The following is a 17,852-nucleotide window of genomic DNA, read 5'->3' as shown; positions in this document are numbered from 1 at the left end:
GTTGGTTTCCTCTGAATACCACATAGTGTATCAGTATTCAAAATCTGGTATCCAGAAATAGACACAAACTGCCCAGCTCAATATAGTTGGGTAAATACATGTTAACTGAATGAACAAATGAAAGACAAGTACAGAAGATTGTGGTAATACCTTGACTTTTAATAAAGATACTATATACCTTTTAATGCAGATTGAGAGTACATAAACTTTTTAGCAGCTTTTATATTGTTATTATAGGCTTTGAAATCAACATACACCCATGACAATGTTTTCATGTGAAACTGCCAAATCTCTGTCCTGCATTTATACCATTGATATTTGAGACTTAAAAGAACATTATGTCTATCCCTGCTAAATTAAAGCTTTTCTAAATCATCAATCTCTCTAGTTGATCATTTCCAATGAACACAAACCACCCTGCTCAAAATTATGCAATAAGCTTTTCTATATTTAAAAAGTAAAAAGCAAAAGAAAACAAAACAGCATTCCTCCTTTAATCCCTTATCTCCCTCCTACAATCTACTCCCTTTCTCTACTTCCTCAAAAAACTTCTCAAAAAAGTTGTCTATATAAATTAACTCAACTTCATCCTTTTTGACTTCTCAATCCACTGCCAACTGAAACTGTTTTGTTTCTTTAAAGGTCGCTGAAGTCTTCCTGTGTTGTAAATACCATGGACCATCTCCAACCTCATCTAAATGTTTCTGCAGCATTCAGTGCGGCAGATCATTTAGTTTCCTTAAATACATTCCTGTCTTTTCTTCTACTGTGCCAATTTTTCCTTACATTTTTTTCCTTTTATCTTTGCTTATTTATTACTCCTTTCAAACTTGATCTTTGAAAGTTTGTGTTTCTTACATCTGGGTCCCCTACTTTTCTTCCTCCTTACACATACTTCATTTTCCACAACCTCTTAAGAATAGTTTTAATACCACCTTAAGTTGATGACTCTGAAATTACTAAGTCTAGACCCCATTTCTGCACTGTAGATTCATTTATTCAACTTCCTACGCCCATTTCCACTTGGATTCGCTCCTGACTACTTCATTTAACATGAAGACAGTATTCTTTATTTTTCTCCCAATCCTGTTTACTATCTATCTGCCCTCTCTAAATCATCTCTACTTTAGTAAATTGCTCCACATCAAGCCAATCCTTTGATTTGGAAATCAAGGAGAAATATTAAATTTTCTATATCAAATCAACCAGCAATAACTGTTGATTCCGTTTCCAAAATACATTTCAAACTTACTTCCTTTTCTACATTGTGAACTAGATCACAAATATTTCTCACTAAAATTGCTGTACTAGCTAGCCACCTACATAATCTGCTGTCCAATTCCTCTGTGATATTCCTTCACAAGTAACCTTCTTTACTTCTATTTTTTGAAACAGATGATGGAATAGCTTGTCAGAGATTAATGCCCACAGAAAACCACCACCAAGAAACTGAACAAATTAAAAACAAAAATAAAACAACCACACACACACCAAAAAAATCCCACTTATTTATTACTGCTATTAAGAAAAAAAAAAAACTAATAAGGAAATTAGGACTTGAGGGTCCAAGGATTTGGGAAGGAGAAAAAACTAGGAGGTAAGAAGACACACTGACATTGCTTTTTCCCTTAGGGTTTTTGCCAATTTTTGGTGTGGGGAAGAGGTTATGATATAGTCAAGAACCCAGGAAGGCTGCTGTTCAAGGGCAAGGCTTTTTTACAATCTCATGAGTTAGCGAAAACTGTAGACTTAATTTGTTTAAGATCCAACTGACAAAGGCAGGCTTGAAAATGAAGCTGACATATGGCTGAGTTTTCCCTCTAAATAGGTACTAAAATCTAAACTTGCACAGGGCAGAAGGCTAAGAAACAAAGAAGAATGTTTCTGAAAAAAGCAAAAAGCTTCTGACAAACCAAGGCAAGTTTCTGGAAGTTTCAAAGTACTAAGTAGACAGTGATCAGAGACTAGAACCTGTCCCAACAAACACCCTAGGACCTCAGTTGGAACTTCCAGAGCAACAGTTCTCATCTACTAAATATAAGAATTATTTGGAAGGCTTGTAAAATACAAATTGCTCGGCTCCAACCCCAGACCTTCTAATTCAGTAGATCTAGGATGAACCCAGAAGTTTGCATATCTAGTAAGTTCCCAGGGGATGCTAAGGCTAATGGAGGGAATACATCTTGAGAAATATTGACACAATGAAATGAATTAACATTTGGATGATCTATAACTCTTATTGAAATAATATTCTCTGAATGACTGATCAAGGATGTTGCAAAATCACATTTGGGTAAAAAAAAATTAATTCAACTGCATGATAGACCAGTAGATTTTAATGTAACCTAAAACGAATTTAAAAATTCACTGGTATTATTTCAGATTCCACATATAACTTATCTTAAGAAACTACCACTTGTTGAGTTCTGCTTTAGTAGGAACAAATGCTGCCAACTATCTAAAAAGACAAAATACTGTTTCCCTTTCTCAACTACCTACTTGTGTGAAGTCACATATTCTTTATGTTTAAACAAAACAACATATCATAAGAGAATAAGTGGAGAAACTGATATGAGACTCTAAGGTGTTTTCAATTAAGCCAGCTATTAGAGATGTGCAAAAAATATAAAACAATGCCACTTGACTCACATTAAAAAATTTTGTGGGACACAGAAATTATCATAAGGATCATGTAATTGATATTAACATAACAAGTTTAATATTTTAATAAATAAATAGACAAATTTAGATTAAGAATAAGAAATAGTTTCTTAAAAGGTAAGTTGCTTAAAAGCTGAAGTAACTTCCCTTTGAATACAGAACAAGTTCACATACTATATAGAACCACCAGTTCTAATTGTCATAATGCACACCTAGTTTTCAAAATCTGGGCATCATCTCATTTCATTTTTGTCTGTTACACTTCCATCACACTAGTTTTTTTTCTTCAGATCTCTCCTCTCCGCCCCCCCCCACCCCGCACCCTTTAGCTCCTTTAAGCACACTAAATTCTTTTCTGTCTAGAGCCTCTGCACTTATACTTTCCTAGCACTCTTCACATAGCTGGCTCTTTTGTATTCTGTAGGTCTCTGCAGAGACCACTTCCCTTCCAGTCACCCTACATAAAGGTGCCTCTCTCATATTATTCTACATTTTAGGCCAGTAGACTCGACTGTAGGCATTACAACCTGAAACAGGGCTTCTTGGGTTTTGCTTCCCCTTCATTACAATGCATGCTCTATGAGAATAGAAATCCAGTTGTCTTATATCAAAATTATATAGTCTTAAGATTTAACAATGTCTGACACATGGTAGATGTTAAAGAACTAATGTTTGAAAAACAAAAAATAAAACAGTTTTGGGTTGTTTGATATCAGTAAATTTTTAACATGATCATTTCATGCATTTGTTATCATTCCAATTGTTTTGTTTACAATTTTTTGTATTCCTCCTTTTTCCTATTTATTTATTTATTTATAGGTTATAAAGATAAACAAGTCATGTACTTTATTCTTAGTCTTATTTTTATCAAAGGAAATCAATGTGTGATAAACATAATGAACTCTTTAACAACAACAAAAAGTAACTAAAATACAAAGCCTTAAATCTAATTGAAATGTTAAAATGAAGGGAGAAAAGATAAGCCCTCTGGAAAAAGAGTAATACATCTATCAAAAAAGAAAATCAAGCTAATTAGGCACTTTTTCTTAGTGATTCCATGTTGACTTTTGGTGATTACATTCTTCTTTTTCTAAACAGTTATAACACATACTTTAAATGTAATATACTATGATAAACTGTATTATATTTTTATCAGGTATTCATGTGAAACTTAGCTGCTTCTTCAATGCGAGTAATCAAGGAAAAAAATCCATTCAAAAACATATTTACTTTGACTTGTTTAATTCCAATATTTAATTTAATTTTGATTCAAGCCACTACTAAAGAAGAATGAAAGTACTGAATAATTATTGAAAAGTGTATAAATGGAAAAAGACTGAGAATCTCTACTGTAGGCAGGCAGACTTTATTTAAACATAGAAAACATTTTTCTATCAGGCAGAGCTGCTACCAGTGGAGTGGGCTTGCCTTATAGACTGAGAAGCCCTCTACTAAATCTTTTTAAAAAAAAAAGCTAACAGGCCATTTTCCCCGCTGATGGAGCACAAAGCCCTGATTCAGGAGGCAGCATTGATTAGATCAGTGTCTCTCAAACCATGGTGAAGAAGTACTTTTCTTTAATTTTCAACCTGTAGTGGACCAACACATGTATCACACATCTGAACATCACAGGTATGTCAAATTATAAAGGTTTCTAAATGTTTTTAACTTATTACACATAGGTAACAAACTGTAGGCTGGCATGAAGAGAAAAACTATACTTTGAGTAGCACTAGATTAAACAGCCTGTAAGAAATCTACAGTTTTTCAAATTTACCTGCTTTGTCCTTCCCTCATCAATTATTAATATTAAATCACTGATTTTTATAACAACCTCTTTCTTTGACAACGTAAGGAAAGAAGCAATCTAATTTTTTATCTTACTAAGTTGAAACAGCAAAATTATAATTTTTACCAAAACACATCTGAATGCTCATTTAAAACTAGTTGCAAAAAATTTATTTTCAGCCATTTCCCACACTTAATTTTCTGGTGTCACTTTCTTTGTACAACCTGATAATGAAATGTGTAACAAATTATAGTTGATCACACATTTGTAGTTCCAAATTTATTCTACCAGCTGGTAGCAAAACCAACAGAAAATTTATTAACAATGGGGTGAAGTAACAGTTTTTTAAATTTCAGAAGCACTGGGTAAAGAATTTAACTACCTGTAAGTACTTGTAAGTGAGCTGGCCAAACCAAATATAGTGAATAATTATTTAAAAGGGGGCAAAATTAAGAGTTGTCCATTCTCATTTTCCCCCTCAATACTCCCGGCTTTCTCTATCCAAGGACAATGACACATTTTTCTTAAAATCTGTTATCTTCTTCCCATTCAAAATAAAACAATCTTTCTCCTCAAAACACTTTCAGATTTATATCATTCCAACTGCATCATATACATTTAGGGTCCATTATCCCTTAATTCAGTATACCTTATACTTAGAGAAGAGGCAGAAAAGAATTTACCTCCTAACTGAGCATATGGATGGGATTTAGGAAGTCCATGAAATCTCTGAAGCTCCAATATTTTAAATTTTGGATGAATGGACAATTACACAGAAAAAATATCTATAATGTCAACACATTTTTAGAGGGTACAATAATCTGAAAAAATAAAGAGTGTCTTTCTTAAAACTGTGATCTCAACAGAAACATATAGTACAGGTTCTTCATTAATTGAGTAGATATAAAAGATTATTACATTAAATTGTGCAAACAAAAAGGTCTTTATAAATAAATTACTTTTATAAATAAATTCCTTTATTTTATAGGTGATAAAACTCACATTTGGAGAGGTTAAGGGAATGTTCAAGGTCAAAATGCTTGCTGGAAGACAGAAACCAGAGACCAATGCTGGCTTCCAGCTTGCAGGTCCATTCACTCACACCCAGCTACCCACACGGGGTCAGACAAGAAGATATTAGTAAGTATGCCAGCATCAACAATCCCATCTCTAATAAATACACTATCTCAGAAAAAAAAAAATCAAGTAATTCTTTAAACACCACTGGCTCCTAAGATACATGTTCTCTCAAATACATTTTAGAATTTGCCTCCTTGCTAAGAGGCACAATCAACTTGTCAATCAGCTGAAAGACATGAGTGCTTGATCCTATTGCAATCAATCAGAGCCAAGGGCATTCACTTGACCTGCAAGGAACAGAGAATGTTTAGGAGCCAGAAGGCTTCAAGGAGGCACTTAAACACACTTCTTTCTCAATTACTCTGAAACTGCACAATGCAAAGTAAATTAGTTGAGTGGATCTTTCAGTAACTATTGAAGCTGTTTAAAAATTTTAAGCAAACCCTCTTTCCAAAGTTTATACTCTTGTTTATTCACACTAAAGAACAGCAAGTGCAAAAACCAATATAGATGATGTTCAGTGAAAAGAATTTTTATAGTAAGTAATTAAGTAGAGAAAGCTGAAAAAGAATGCCATATTTTGGTGTCAGGATGAATAGGAATCCAAAATTTGTTTTTAATTTTTTTTTCTAAATAATTACAAAACTGAAAGTCTGTAAATACAAGAAACCCTTCACTCACACCCCCACCCTTTGACTTCTGAAATACAGTGCAACTTTCTACCATCTGTTATTTTAAAGCAGAAACAGTAATGAACATATGGGCTTTCTCTATCAAGCAGCTGTAGTGTAGTTAAAGTTATAATAATTGTCTTTCTGTAAGATAAATTTACATTATAAACCTGGCCAGTTAAAAACAAATGGCTCAGCCTCAGAGTATTCCAGAATAAAATTTAAAAATTCAGAATCTTCTATAATATATTCCATTCAGAGATATAGAGGAGATCCTCTAAATCTTATGCTTTTATGTGATGTTAAATATCTATAATTCATAGTGCCCAAATCATGTTTTCTCTTTCTTGATCAAAATGGTAAAGTATCAACCAGATTTAGATACTCATGTGTAAATGCTAGTAAGGAAGGTCTTAAAAGCCAATCATATGAATCCACTACTGGAAGTCACTGAACTCCACACTAAAGGTCTGCTTATTTTATCAACATCATCTCAATACATGTGACACATAAACTTCTAACTCAACTATATGCCATTTGTAATGAATGAGTTTGACTAAACTGAAAGTAATCTGCAGCACATTCTGATCCACAAATTATGACAAATAGAAATCCTACCTACCTTTATCTGGGTGATTCAGAATCATGATTCTCTTGTGAGCCATTCTAATCTTGGCCTTGCCAGCAGATGGGCTATAAAGGAATTAAAGTGTTTGTAATAAATAATGCCAAATGCAGATTATAAATTAATGATTTATATGAATTTCAGGAAATTAAAAACTAATGAGAATTTCACCATCTTGTGGACAAATACAAAATTACAGCTTTTCACTTAATTACACAAACCAAAATAAATCATTGATTCAATACCACGTGTTTTTCTTCACTCCTTTATAAGGTCAGTCCTTATTCTCAGTTAAAAAAATAAAACACATATTAATTAGAAGGGTCATAGTATGCAGATTATACTCATAAGTTTATTTTTCAGGAAGGCATCATACATTGTATGGAAAATAAGGTATCTGGATTCCACAGCCAAAATACTGAATTTTCTTGGGCAAATTTTTGTGTTCAGTTTGAAAGAAGACTTCTGTAAATAGGCCAAAGGAATATATTTGTGTTCAGTTTTTCTCATTGAAAAGGTTAGCAACAACATATTCTTCACAAAGCAATTGTATGAATTAAATGAATTCATGCCTACCTAGTGCTTAAAATAGTGCCTGGCAAGACTATGTCCTCTGTAATAGTTAGCTTTTATTATCTTTCAACAAAGGATCTCAAAACTGCTGATATTTCATAGTTCATTTAGCTTTGTGGGAAACCTGTAGGAAAAACTTGGCTATTAGAGCCAATACTGTAAATAAAGTTAAAGGAGAAAGTCAAACAAACCTCAAATTATTTTAGTAAAACCTAATTTATCCATTATTGAAAATATTTCTCATTAGTACAATTTCTGGGCATGGAAAAAAAATCAACACTAACAACGAAATCCTATTATTGCTACTTAATAGCTATACAATCTTATTTAAGCTACTTAACTTTTTCTGGGCCTCAAATGGGGCCAATAATAGCTTACTTAAAGTACAGGATAGTTGTTGTAAAGCTCAAAATAATTTAATTTGTACGGATGAACCACATATGGTGGCTAAAAGCATGTATTTTTAGTGTTATCCAGATCCAAGTTCACAATCCTAATTCCAACTACTCATTAACCATGAAATTCATCTTGCTTACTCAGTATGAGTTATAATTTTATCATATGTAAAATGCACATAATAAAACTTGCCTTCCAGGATTAAAGATAAATTAGTTAATATAAGTAAAAATATTACAATAACCTAGCACAGTGTTAAAAAGTAGTTGTATTATGGATATAAAGGTTGCTTATAAAATATACATTTCATACTTTTAAAATGCAGTATAAATATTCTAATTTAACATTTCTTTAATGATTCAGTATTTAGTATCAACTTAAAGCAAAAAGTCTCAAAGTCTACAGAGGTTGGGTTGCTCTTCTTCTAAATGGAACTAGATGCTGCTTAAGATCTTCAGTCTATTTTGAACAACGCCTCCTCCCCTGGGCTATCAGTTGTGAATCCTTGAGTTTCTAGCTACCTCTAACTTCCCAAGAGTAAACAGCAGATGACCAAGCATGTTAAAATGTGCTATTAATGGCTAAATTTCACATAAAATATTCTTCCATGCATAAAATGAGTAAGCCTTTTCATATAAGGACTTAAGAATATTCCTTTGGACTGTTTACAGAAGTCTTCTGGGAGACAGTTTCAAACTTACCTTTGGGCTTCTTGGTATGTCCCAGGGAGACAATCAGATACTGTTTGATTACAAAGAATACAGAATTTTGAGAAAGTAACCATTAGACATTGTACCATGGCTATGAACTGCTAAGGAGCCTGCCCATCCAGCTCTGACTGTGGGGAGTTTGAGGGCCTGGAGAAACCCTTCTGGAGATGGTTTCAGAGAACTGCGTCTGCCTTATTGCACAGCAAAAATAGCTTTTATATATAGTAGGTATGTGCCAATTTACATATAACAGTCATGATAGGCCAGAGGTGACACACAACATATCATATTAAGGGAGTCCAGACACCAAGAGTTCAGAAACTGCCACGTGGGCTGACCTTGTACAAACAGGGGAATAACTTCTTTTTTTTTTTTTTTAATTTTTTAATATTTATTTTTTAGTACTTGGCGGACACAACATCTTTGTTTGTACGTGGTGCTGAGGATCGAACCCGGGCCGCAGGCATGCCAGGCGGGCGCGCTACCACTTGAGCCACATCCCCAGCCCCGGGGGAATAACTTCTTGTCAAAGGATCAAGCACATAGTGCTTGCCATGTTCTGACAGCACTTTGTCCCAAAACATAGTGTTCTATGTTAGGATTTCCTGCTGCACAATGAGCAAGATAAGCATTCCTCCATGAGGGTCCTAGGTCAGGCCCTGCAACAATGAACACGATATATTGTTTAACTGACAATTATTAAGAAATAAAAAACATTCCAGGCATGGGGTATGGTGGCACATGCCTGTAATCACAACGACTTGAGAGGCTGAAGCAGGAGGATTGCAAAATTCGAGATTAGCCTCAGCAATTTAGCAAGGCCCTAAACAATTTGATGAGACTCTGTCTCAAAATAAGAAATAAAAAGGGCTGGGGATACAACTCAGTGTATGGTGCCCCTGGGTTCAATTGGTGGAGGGGGTGCAGAGAGAGGGGAAGTGGGAGGAAGGAGAGGTGGAAGGGGAGAAGGTAGGGAGAGAAGAAGTAAAAAACACATCATTCTGAAAAATTCCACTATAATTCAGTTTCCTGTGGCTAATTTACATTTACATTCCTTTTTTTTGGTGTTCCCTAGCACTTTCTTCCTTTATTAGCTGTTTTCTAGATCTGCATATATTAGACATGTCTCCTTAGGTAGATTCTAAATTACTTAAGGGAAATAGCTCTGATTTGTCTCTTAAAATAGTATCTAGGATTATATATGCAATGGGTGCTTAGTGTATTTTATAACCTCCCCCCAAAATAAAATGTAAAAAGGAAAATTTCTTGAAGGAACAAAAGCTCTATATTAGTAAGCTCACATTATAAAAGCCTATTGTATTACAAAAAAATAAAGTTAACAAGGAGAATTTTAAAAATCTATCTTATAAAGCTAATCACTAGATAATGAAGACATAAATTTGGTACAAACCAAATTTCTATTGTACATTTTTTTTTTTTTTTGAGGCTATACAGAATGTTACTTCTCACTCTGGGCATTGTTTTAATTGGATACATAAAACAAAGTCTGAAAATCCATCAAGATTATCCTTGAAAATCAATTACTTTGCCTATAAAATAACAGTACACATGGTCTTGTACATAAAACTTCATAAAGGCTGGGCGTACACCTATAATCCCAGCTATGTGGGAGGTTGAGACAGGAGATTCACAAGTTCAAGGGTGGCCTTGGCAATTTAGCAAAACCCTTTCACAAAATAAAAAATGAAAAGGGATGGGGATGTAGTTCAGTACAGAACCTTCCTAGAAGTCATAAGGCCCTGGGTTCCATCTCTACTATTGCAAAACAAATAAAAAAACCTCCATAAAGTATTTATATACATTGAGATCTGTCAATCACCAAACTAGATTAAAGTGAAAAATATTGGAAAGGAAAATTCATCTGCACAAGTATGGCAATTCAAAACATTCTGTCTTTAAGATAATAATTATCAGACTCTTCGTGGTGAGCTTTGAGGGTGAAGAAAATATTCTCATTTGCCTACAGGGTTTATTCCCTTTGTTATTGCTATCTTAAATCTCTGGGACCTTACTACATTTTAATACATGTGTTTGTGGTTGTAATGATTAAAGATGGAAAAATCCTAGATTTGAAACAGTATGAAAATTAAATATAGTTGTGATATACCTCTGGTATATAATTTCACCATGAAATTGAAAATGTAATTTTCAATATCATGCTACTTAGATCAGGGATTTCAAACTATGCTCCCTGGAATACATTCAGCTGATAGTGGGGAGGGGGGCCCTGTCAAATTGACTGGTGTTTTTCACCCTTGTGGCAAATAAAGCAGTTCTGGTGCCATCTTTAAAAAAATTGGGATTTTAAACATTTAGGGCTTTTGGGGGGGGGGGGGAGCAGTGATGGAACTGGCGATTGAACTCAGGGGCCATTTACCACTTGCTTGATATTATTCAGAATGGCTGAATAATTTTTTATTTTGTGATAGGATCTCTCTAAGTTGCCGAGGCTGGCCTCAAACTTGCAATCTTCTTGTTGCATACTTCAAAGTCACTTGGATTATAGGTATGAGTGCACCTGACTTAACATTTAAACAGTCTTATAGATGTTTTTAGAAAGTTTGAAAATCACAGATGTGTATAATTTCAGATAATACCAAGTATAATAATAGTTTTCTGGGAAGCCCAGTAAAATATTTTAGGCTTTTTGTTACAGATAAGAGTTGTAGTACAAAAAACTATTCTTCTGCAAAGAAAAACAAAGCGAGAACTCAAACACACATTTTACAAAGAATCACAATTAAATGTAATAGGTAAGAATGTACAAAATCTTTCAGTAGCACACAAAATACTTTTCTTTAATAGCGCACCGACAGATCGGCTCCATTTTGCCTTTATTTATTTGTTACATAATCTATATAGTTTAGAGTCAATGACCATAAAAAAACAAAACCACATCAACATATTCACATCTTGAAGTACCTTGTCATAATCAACACTGCCTTGAAGGAAAGACAGAGTCAGTGGAAAGCACATAAGTCGGCGTGAACATACTTTATATACAGAGATAAGAAGAATTGTGCTCTATATGTGTAATAAGAATTGTAATGCATTCCACTGTTGTGGTGTATTTAAAAAATAATAATAAAATAAAAAAGGAAGAATTTTAAAATAAGCAATAAACAATGTGGCATTAATTATATCATAAAAAAAGAAAAAAAAAGCAGATAAGTCTCATCTTTTCATTTAATGTGTTAGAGACAAATATTTAGCATCTGTATTCATGATAGAGATAAGAAGAGAGGGGTCAACATTTACTCAGTATCTGATAATTGCAAGATATCATTGTATCATTCTTATTCTTATCAATCAGAATAAAATATTAATTCCAATTCAAAAATTAAGAAAATGAAGTACAGAAAAGCTAAAACTAATTTTATATATATTAATAATTTACTCTTTACAGAAAATCTATGCAGTAGAAACTAATCTATTTTACAGATGAATAAACGGAGGTCATGAATTTAGGTGGTAAAACTGACACCAGATCCACCTGATACTAGAGTCTGTGCTCTGAATCACTGATTTATCCTTGTGAATTTTATATAGCTTTCAGTAGAATAAAACTTTATAATCACACATTTTAAGCAAATTCAATAATACAAGTAACTACTATAAACATGAGATTCCTTAGATAACATTAAATTATTACCCTTAAAAAACTTTATGCTTGGATTTTTAATGTGTTTTACAATCGCATCTCAAGACTAGGAATGGGATGTTATGAGAGTCCAAAAAGTTTAAGAAAAATAACAATGCCATTCTGAATAATATAAAGCAAGGAATAGTCAGGGATATAATCTAACTTTCTAATCTGCCTCCCTTGGTCAGTATTATTCCTTATTTTTAATCCTCTGACAAGAAAATTCTCATCTCTTAGATTTAAATAAAGCAACAAGCTAAACTGAGGACACTATCACCCCCTTTTTGTTTTTTGCCAGTTCATAAACTATAACATGTTTTGGTTTGAAAACTGTACTGATTTACAAAAGATCAAATTTTTTTTGTTAATATGACTTTAATCATCTGTTCTACTTAATCATATTGATTAAATCACAAGATTTTTTTTGTAGATTATATAATCAACTTCCACAAAAAACTTTAGAGTGGGCTCTAATGGAATACAAGGAAGACAAATGAATACAGTTGCTTGTAAATTTATGTGAGGAAAAATATTTTTAACATTAAATCATAATCATACAGCAATCACACAAATCAATAACTTTCTCCTATACTAAAATTAGATATTAAATGGACACTAAGGTGAAACAAGTGCAACAAAATATGCAAGATGTCAAACTGCAGAAGTACAAAAAGAATTGTGAGGGTTGAGCTGTAGCTCAGTGGTACAGCACTTGCCTCGAATATGGGGCACTGGGTTCGATCCTCAGCACCACATAAAAACAAATAAATAAAGATATTGTGTCCATCTACAACTAAAAAGAAAATTTTAAAAGAATTGTGAAAAAGAACCTGCAGTATAATTACGTATATGTCAAAATTACAAAACTGAATCCAGAGAGAATTCAGTGTTACAATGAGGGATATTTTGATGAACTGATTTGAAACTTTATAATTCAAATATAATAGTTCCTTGTTAAAAACAACAACAACAACAAAGAACACCACAATTTTAGACGATTTTTTTTTTAAGTGGCAAGAGGGGCATACTCTGAGAACTGAAGTTCGTTCGTTCTTTCATTCATTCATTCATTTTGCATGAATGAACCTAATAATTGATGGTTCATAGTGTCCTGCCCTTTGGTTCTTATGTCCCCAAGAGATGAATTCAAGCAAGATAGATAGATTATAGCAGAAACAGTCAAAGTTTATTGAAAGATAGTATACTCTTAAGAGATAGAAGGCAAGTAGGTTGTCTCTAAGGAGATAGACCATTAGCACCTTTGTCCTCTAAAATTTATCATTATTTAAACAGGATCGTGTAATTTATTCCTCCTATTCCCTATGATTAACACTTGTATAGACAATAAAACTGTATCTCCATGCATATGCCCATTACCCATAAGTACCTGCATGGAAACTCACAGGGTAGGAAGGATCAAAAGCACAATTACAATAAAATGTAAATGACATTATAATAAGGCAAAGCTAACTTTCAGTCACTCAGGCCAGTTGAAATTAGTTTGGTTTTGTTGACCAGCCAGTGGCTGCCATGGTCTTTTCCAACAAAGGCATCAATCTTTCCCTTGTGATGCATGTAGTATTTGCACTTATTATTCCTACACATGTTCACCCCCGATACAGGGTCTTTTTGTACATATATGAAACCTAGGTAAAGGAAAGAAAACCTTAAAGTTGGTTATAGTCATCCATCTTATAGATGTAGAAACAATCACATTGACCGCTCTTGGATTACTGATTAACATTCCATTGGTCATGTCTAATTGCTACCAATAAACCCAGGGGTGCTCACCACTAAGTTACATCCCCAACCCTTCCTATTTACTCATTTTTATTTTGAGACTGAGTCTTATTAAGTTGACCTAGAACCTGTGATCTTGCTTCTGCCTCCAGAGTTGCTGGGATTATACGCCTGTGCCAGTGGGTTCTCCTAGAACTAAAGTTTTAAACTGTAAAGATTTGGTCTTCTCCTCTGTCTTCTACTTGTAATTATAAATATAAGTATAACCTTATTGTAACATTTTTCCCTTTTTAAAGACAATCTTAGTCATAAAATAAAAATACATATGCAGCATACCTACCTTACACCTAAAATGAGACTAGCTTCTCGCCTGCTCATTTTCTGTTCAAATCCTCCTTTATAGTAGGACGAAAGGCTCTGTACAGGAAAGAAAAGAGCAAGAAATAATTAGTTCCATGCATGAAGTAACATAACCTCAATCCCATCACATAACAAAGTCACAGCAATGCATTTTTCTAGAAGTTGACTTGAAATTGTGGGGGAAAAGCACTAAACAATCATCCTTCTCAAGAAACTCTAGCCAAAAGAAACACTAAAAATGTTAACAAAATTTCTTCACTTTAAAACACATTAATTTTTTTGCACTCAAATATAACTGAAGGAACAAGAGATCTGCAGAAGCAAATTGCCTCAACTTAGAGCTCTGAGGTATACTTTCTCATTGAATAACCTTGAGCAAGTCATTTATATTGACATTGCAGATACTTTTTTCCGGCTGAGAAAGAAAGTGAGTGCATCAAAATAGCAGACAAGCACACCAAGAGAGGCTGGGAAACTGGACTGAATGGTCAATATGGCTGAAGAGGTGCGAACTAGGAGGAGAGGAGGAACAGAAATGCAATGGGGGCCAATTGTGAAGCAATGAGAAGATAGGATTTCATTTTAAGCAGAAGGAGAAACTGTTCAGAACACTGGAGTAATACAGTGTGACTTTGTTTTGAAAAGATCACTCTAATTACTGTGTGGCCAATAGTAAGGAGCAATGGTTGAAGCAGATCAGTTAACAGAACATAACAATAAAACAGGCAAGAGCTGATAATGGTATGGACCAACAAAATAGTATAACAGAAAAGCAGACAGATTCTGAATATATTCTAAAAGCAGAACTAAAATTTACCTGATAGACTGAATATAGGAAATGACAAAAAGAGAAGAATTATCAATGATGTAGAGGACAACATTGTACATTGTCCAGAACCCCATTCTGGAGTGAAAAATTTAAGCCCTTAGATGCTGGGGCTGCAGTTGGCAGAGAGGTTTTAGCTCTCAGACCCTTGAGGAGTGGCTTTATTTGAAAAAAGTTAATCTCATGCCCTCTTCCTGGGGTAGGCTGTATCTAATGAGTGGTTGACAAGAGGGTAGAAGCATTGTAGTTCTCTAAGTTACAGTCTTTGGACTTGCCTATATTCATTTACCACGTAATATCATTTAGTCTCATAGACCCTTCCCAACTTGGGATAACCATAATGAGCCACCCTAGCTTTGAAGTTTCTATGGGATCTATTAGGACAAAACTGGAGCCTAAATTGTGCCTCCATCCTTCTTTTTCTTTCTTTCTGTAGTTGCTGATCCTAAAAGCACTAAACTTACAGTTACTAATCTTTGTCTCAGTCTGCTTTTCAGAGAATCCAAACTGTATAAAATGATTTTAACCAAACTGTATAAAATGACTTTAAGGTTTCTGGTTTAAAACTGCCAAATTTCCATTTAATGAGTTAGAGAGCCAGGAACAATGGCACATGCCTTTAATCCAGCATCTTGGAGTCTAAAGCAGGAGGATTGTGAGTTCAAAGACAGTCTCAGCAATTTAGTGAGACTCTAAGCAACTCAGTGAGACCCTGTCTCTAAGTTAAAAAAAAAAAAAAAAGTCTGGGGCTGTGGCTCAGTGGTTAAGTGCCACTAGGTTCAATCCCCAGTTACCCCCCCCACCCCCACAAAAAAGAGTTAGAGAAGGAATAGTCGTTTCTTGTGTCTAACATATATGAGGAGGATGGTTTCAAACATTAACTTTGAAACATCTATTAAATATCTAAGTAGAGAAACTCAACCCAGAGATAACATTCCAGTCATCAGTATATAGACAGTATTTAAACTCTAAGATTGAATCAGATCACCTAAGGATAAGAAGTCTAAACTGAGCCCTTAAAGACAACGTGCTCATTTAGTGACATGAAACTGGAGAGGAATTAGTAAAAGTATCTGAGAAGATGGAGTAGTAAGGTAGGAGGAAAACAAAAAGCCCATATAAGGAAGTGAAAAATGGTTTCGAATACTTCTGACAGGTAAAGTAAAATGTAAGCTGAGAACTAACCTCTGGATTTAGGAAAGAGGAGGTCAAAGACTCTGAGAAGAGCTGCAGAGGGTGGGAGTGAGTTAAAGACCAAAAAGGGAGGAGAGGAATGAAGGCAGCAAATAAAAATATTTTTAGGAGCTCTAAACAGATACGGGATGTATGAAATCAGCTGTTAGAAGTACAATTAGGCAAATATGATTGAACACGTACATGTTTCTAAAACACAAGGCTATATTTTTGTAAGGAAACACAATTAAGTATAATATCCATGGGGGATTAGCTTTAGGACCCCCACCCCCAATGATACCAAAATGCTTAGATGCTCAAGTTCCTTAAAGAAAATGGCACAGTATTTACATATAGCCTAAAACATATATCCCTGCATACTTCAAGTCATCTCTAGATTATTTAGTATGATATAAATAATACCTAGTACAATGCAAATGCTATGTAAACAACTGTAATACTGTATTTTCTAGGGGATAATGATAAGAGAAAAAAGTCTATACACATTCAGCACAGATGCAATTTTTCCCAAATATTTTCAATCTACAGTTGGTAGAATTCACAAATGTGAACCCTTGGATATAGAGGCCTGATTGCATATGTTTGAATAAAATAAAATCTGAAAGTATATATAACAAAATGTTTACACAAAAAATATCATTTTGGGGTAGTGGGATTATGAATAATTTACTTCTTTTTAACATTCTGCATTTTTAACAATGAATACATGCTATTTATATAACTTTCAAAAGTGGAATAAATAAGAATAACCAAGAAAATGATTACAGCTTAAAAAATTGAGTCCCAGAGTCTGATCTAGACATTTATATAAACTCTTCTCTTTAACAGCTTTTTATAAATTTCTACTAAGTAGTAATTCCTGGTAATTAATTTATTCAACAAGCACTTTGGCAACTAATAACACATCAGGTATTTTCAAGTGAGATACCTATCAGTCTACCAGTACCATGAGGAATATAACGTGCTTACTATTCCAAATTTTAAGTAATTTACAATATAGAATGAAAACAAATATTCCTTCACTTCTGACACAGTTTTGAGGGGGGAAAAAATGAATTGGTTAGTACCTATACTACCCTGGATAAGTGCTGTATCTTTCTAAACATGCAGAGAGAATACGTAGACAGATACAGAGTAGAGCTAAAGCTAGAGGTAGAAAGCAACAAGGGATTGAAAAGAGGAAGAACACCTGGTTTTAATGTCTCTCAGTAAATCCAAATCTTAATTGCATGCAAACCTTACTCCCTGTTATGGTTTGGATGTGAGATGTCTCCCTTTTTAAAGCTCATGTATGAAACAATGCAAAAAGGGTTAGAGGAGAAATGACTGGGTTATGAAAATCTTAACCCCAATCAGTGAATTAATCCTCTGATGAGATTAACTGAGTGATAAGGCAGGTAAGGTGTGAATGAAGAAGGTGGGTCATTGGTGGCATGCCTTTAGGGTATAGATTTTGTAACTGGAGAGTGGAATCTCTCTCTCTGCTCTCTGATCATCTCCTGAACTGCTCCATGCTGCCACACTCTTCTGCCATGATGTCCTGCCTCATCATGAGCCCCAAAG

General features: G+C 34.1%; 1 protein-coding gene across 1 annotated transcript in view; it reads right to left on the bottom strand.

The window, feature by feature from the left end:
* The window catches only part of Dnajc15 (DnaJ heat shock protein family (Hsp40) member C15), a 61,235-nt gene that overhangs the window by 6,761 nt on the left and 36,622 nt on the right, over window positions 1–17,852 (bottom strand). Inside the window, exons 4-5 of the mRNA XM_076871902.1 lie at window positions 14,250–14,326; window positions 6,824–6,894 (exon numbers count right to left, since the gene is read on the bottom strand). Of these exons, the coding sequence (XP_076728017.1) occupies window positions 6,824–6,894; window positions 14,250–14,326 (148 nt within the window). The remainder of the gene's footprint in view (window positions 1–6,823; window positions 6,895–14,249; window positions 14,327–17,852) is intronic.

The sequence above is a fragment of the Callospermophilus lateralis genome, chromosome 12 (assembly GCF_048772815.1).
Source record: "Callospermophilus lateralis isolate mCalLat2 chromosome 12, mCalLat2.hap1, whole genome shotgun sequence".
Lineage (NCBI taxonomy): Eukaryota > Metazoa > Chordata > Mammalia > Rodentia > Sciuridae > Callospermophilus > Callospermophilus lateralis.
This window is presented reverse-complemented; position numbering and strand designations above follow the sequence as displayed.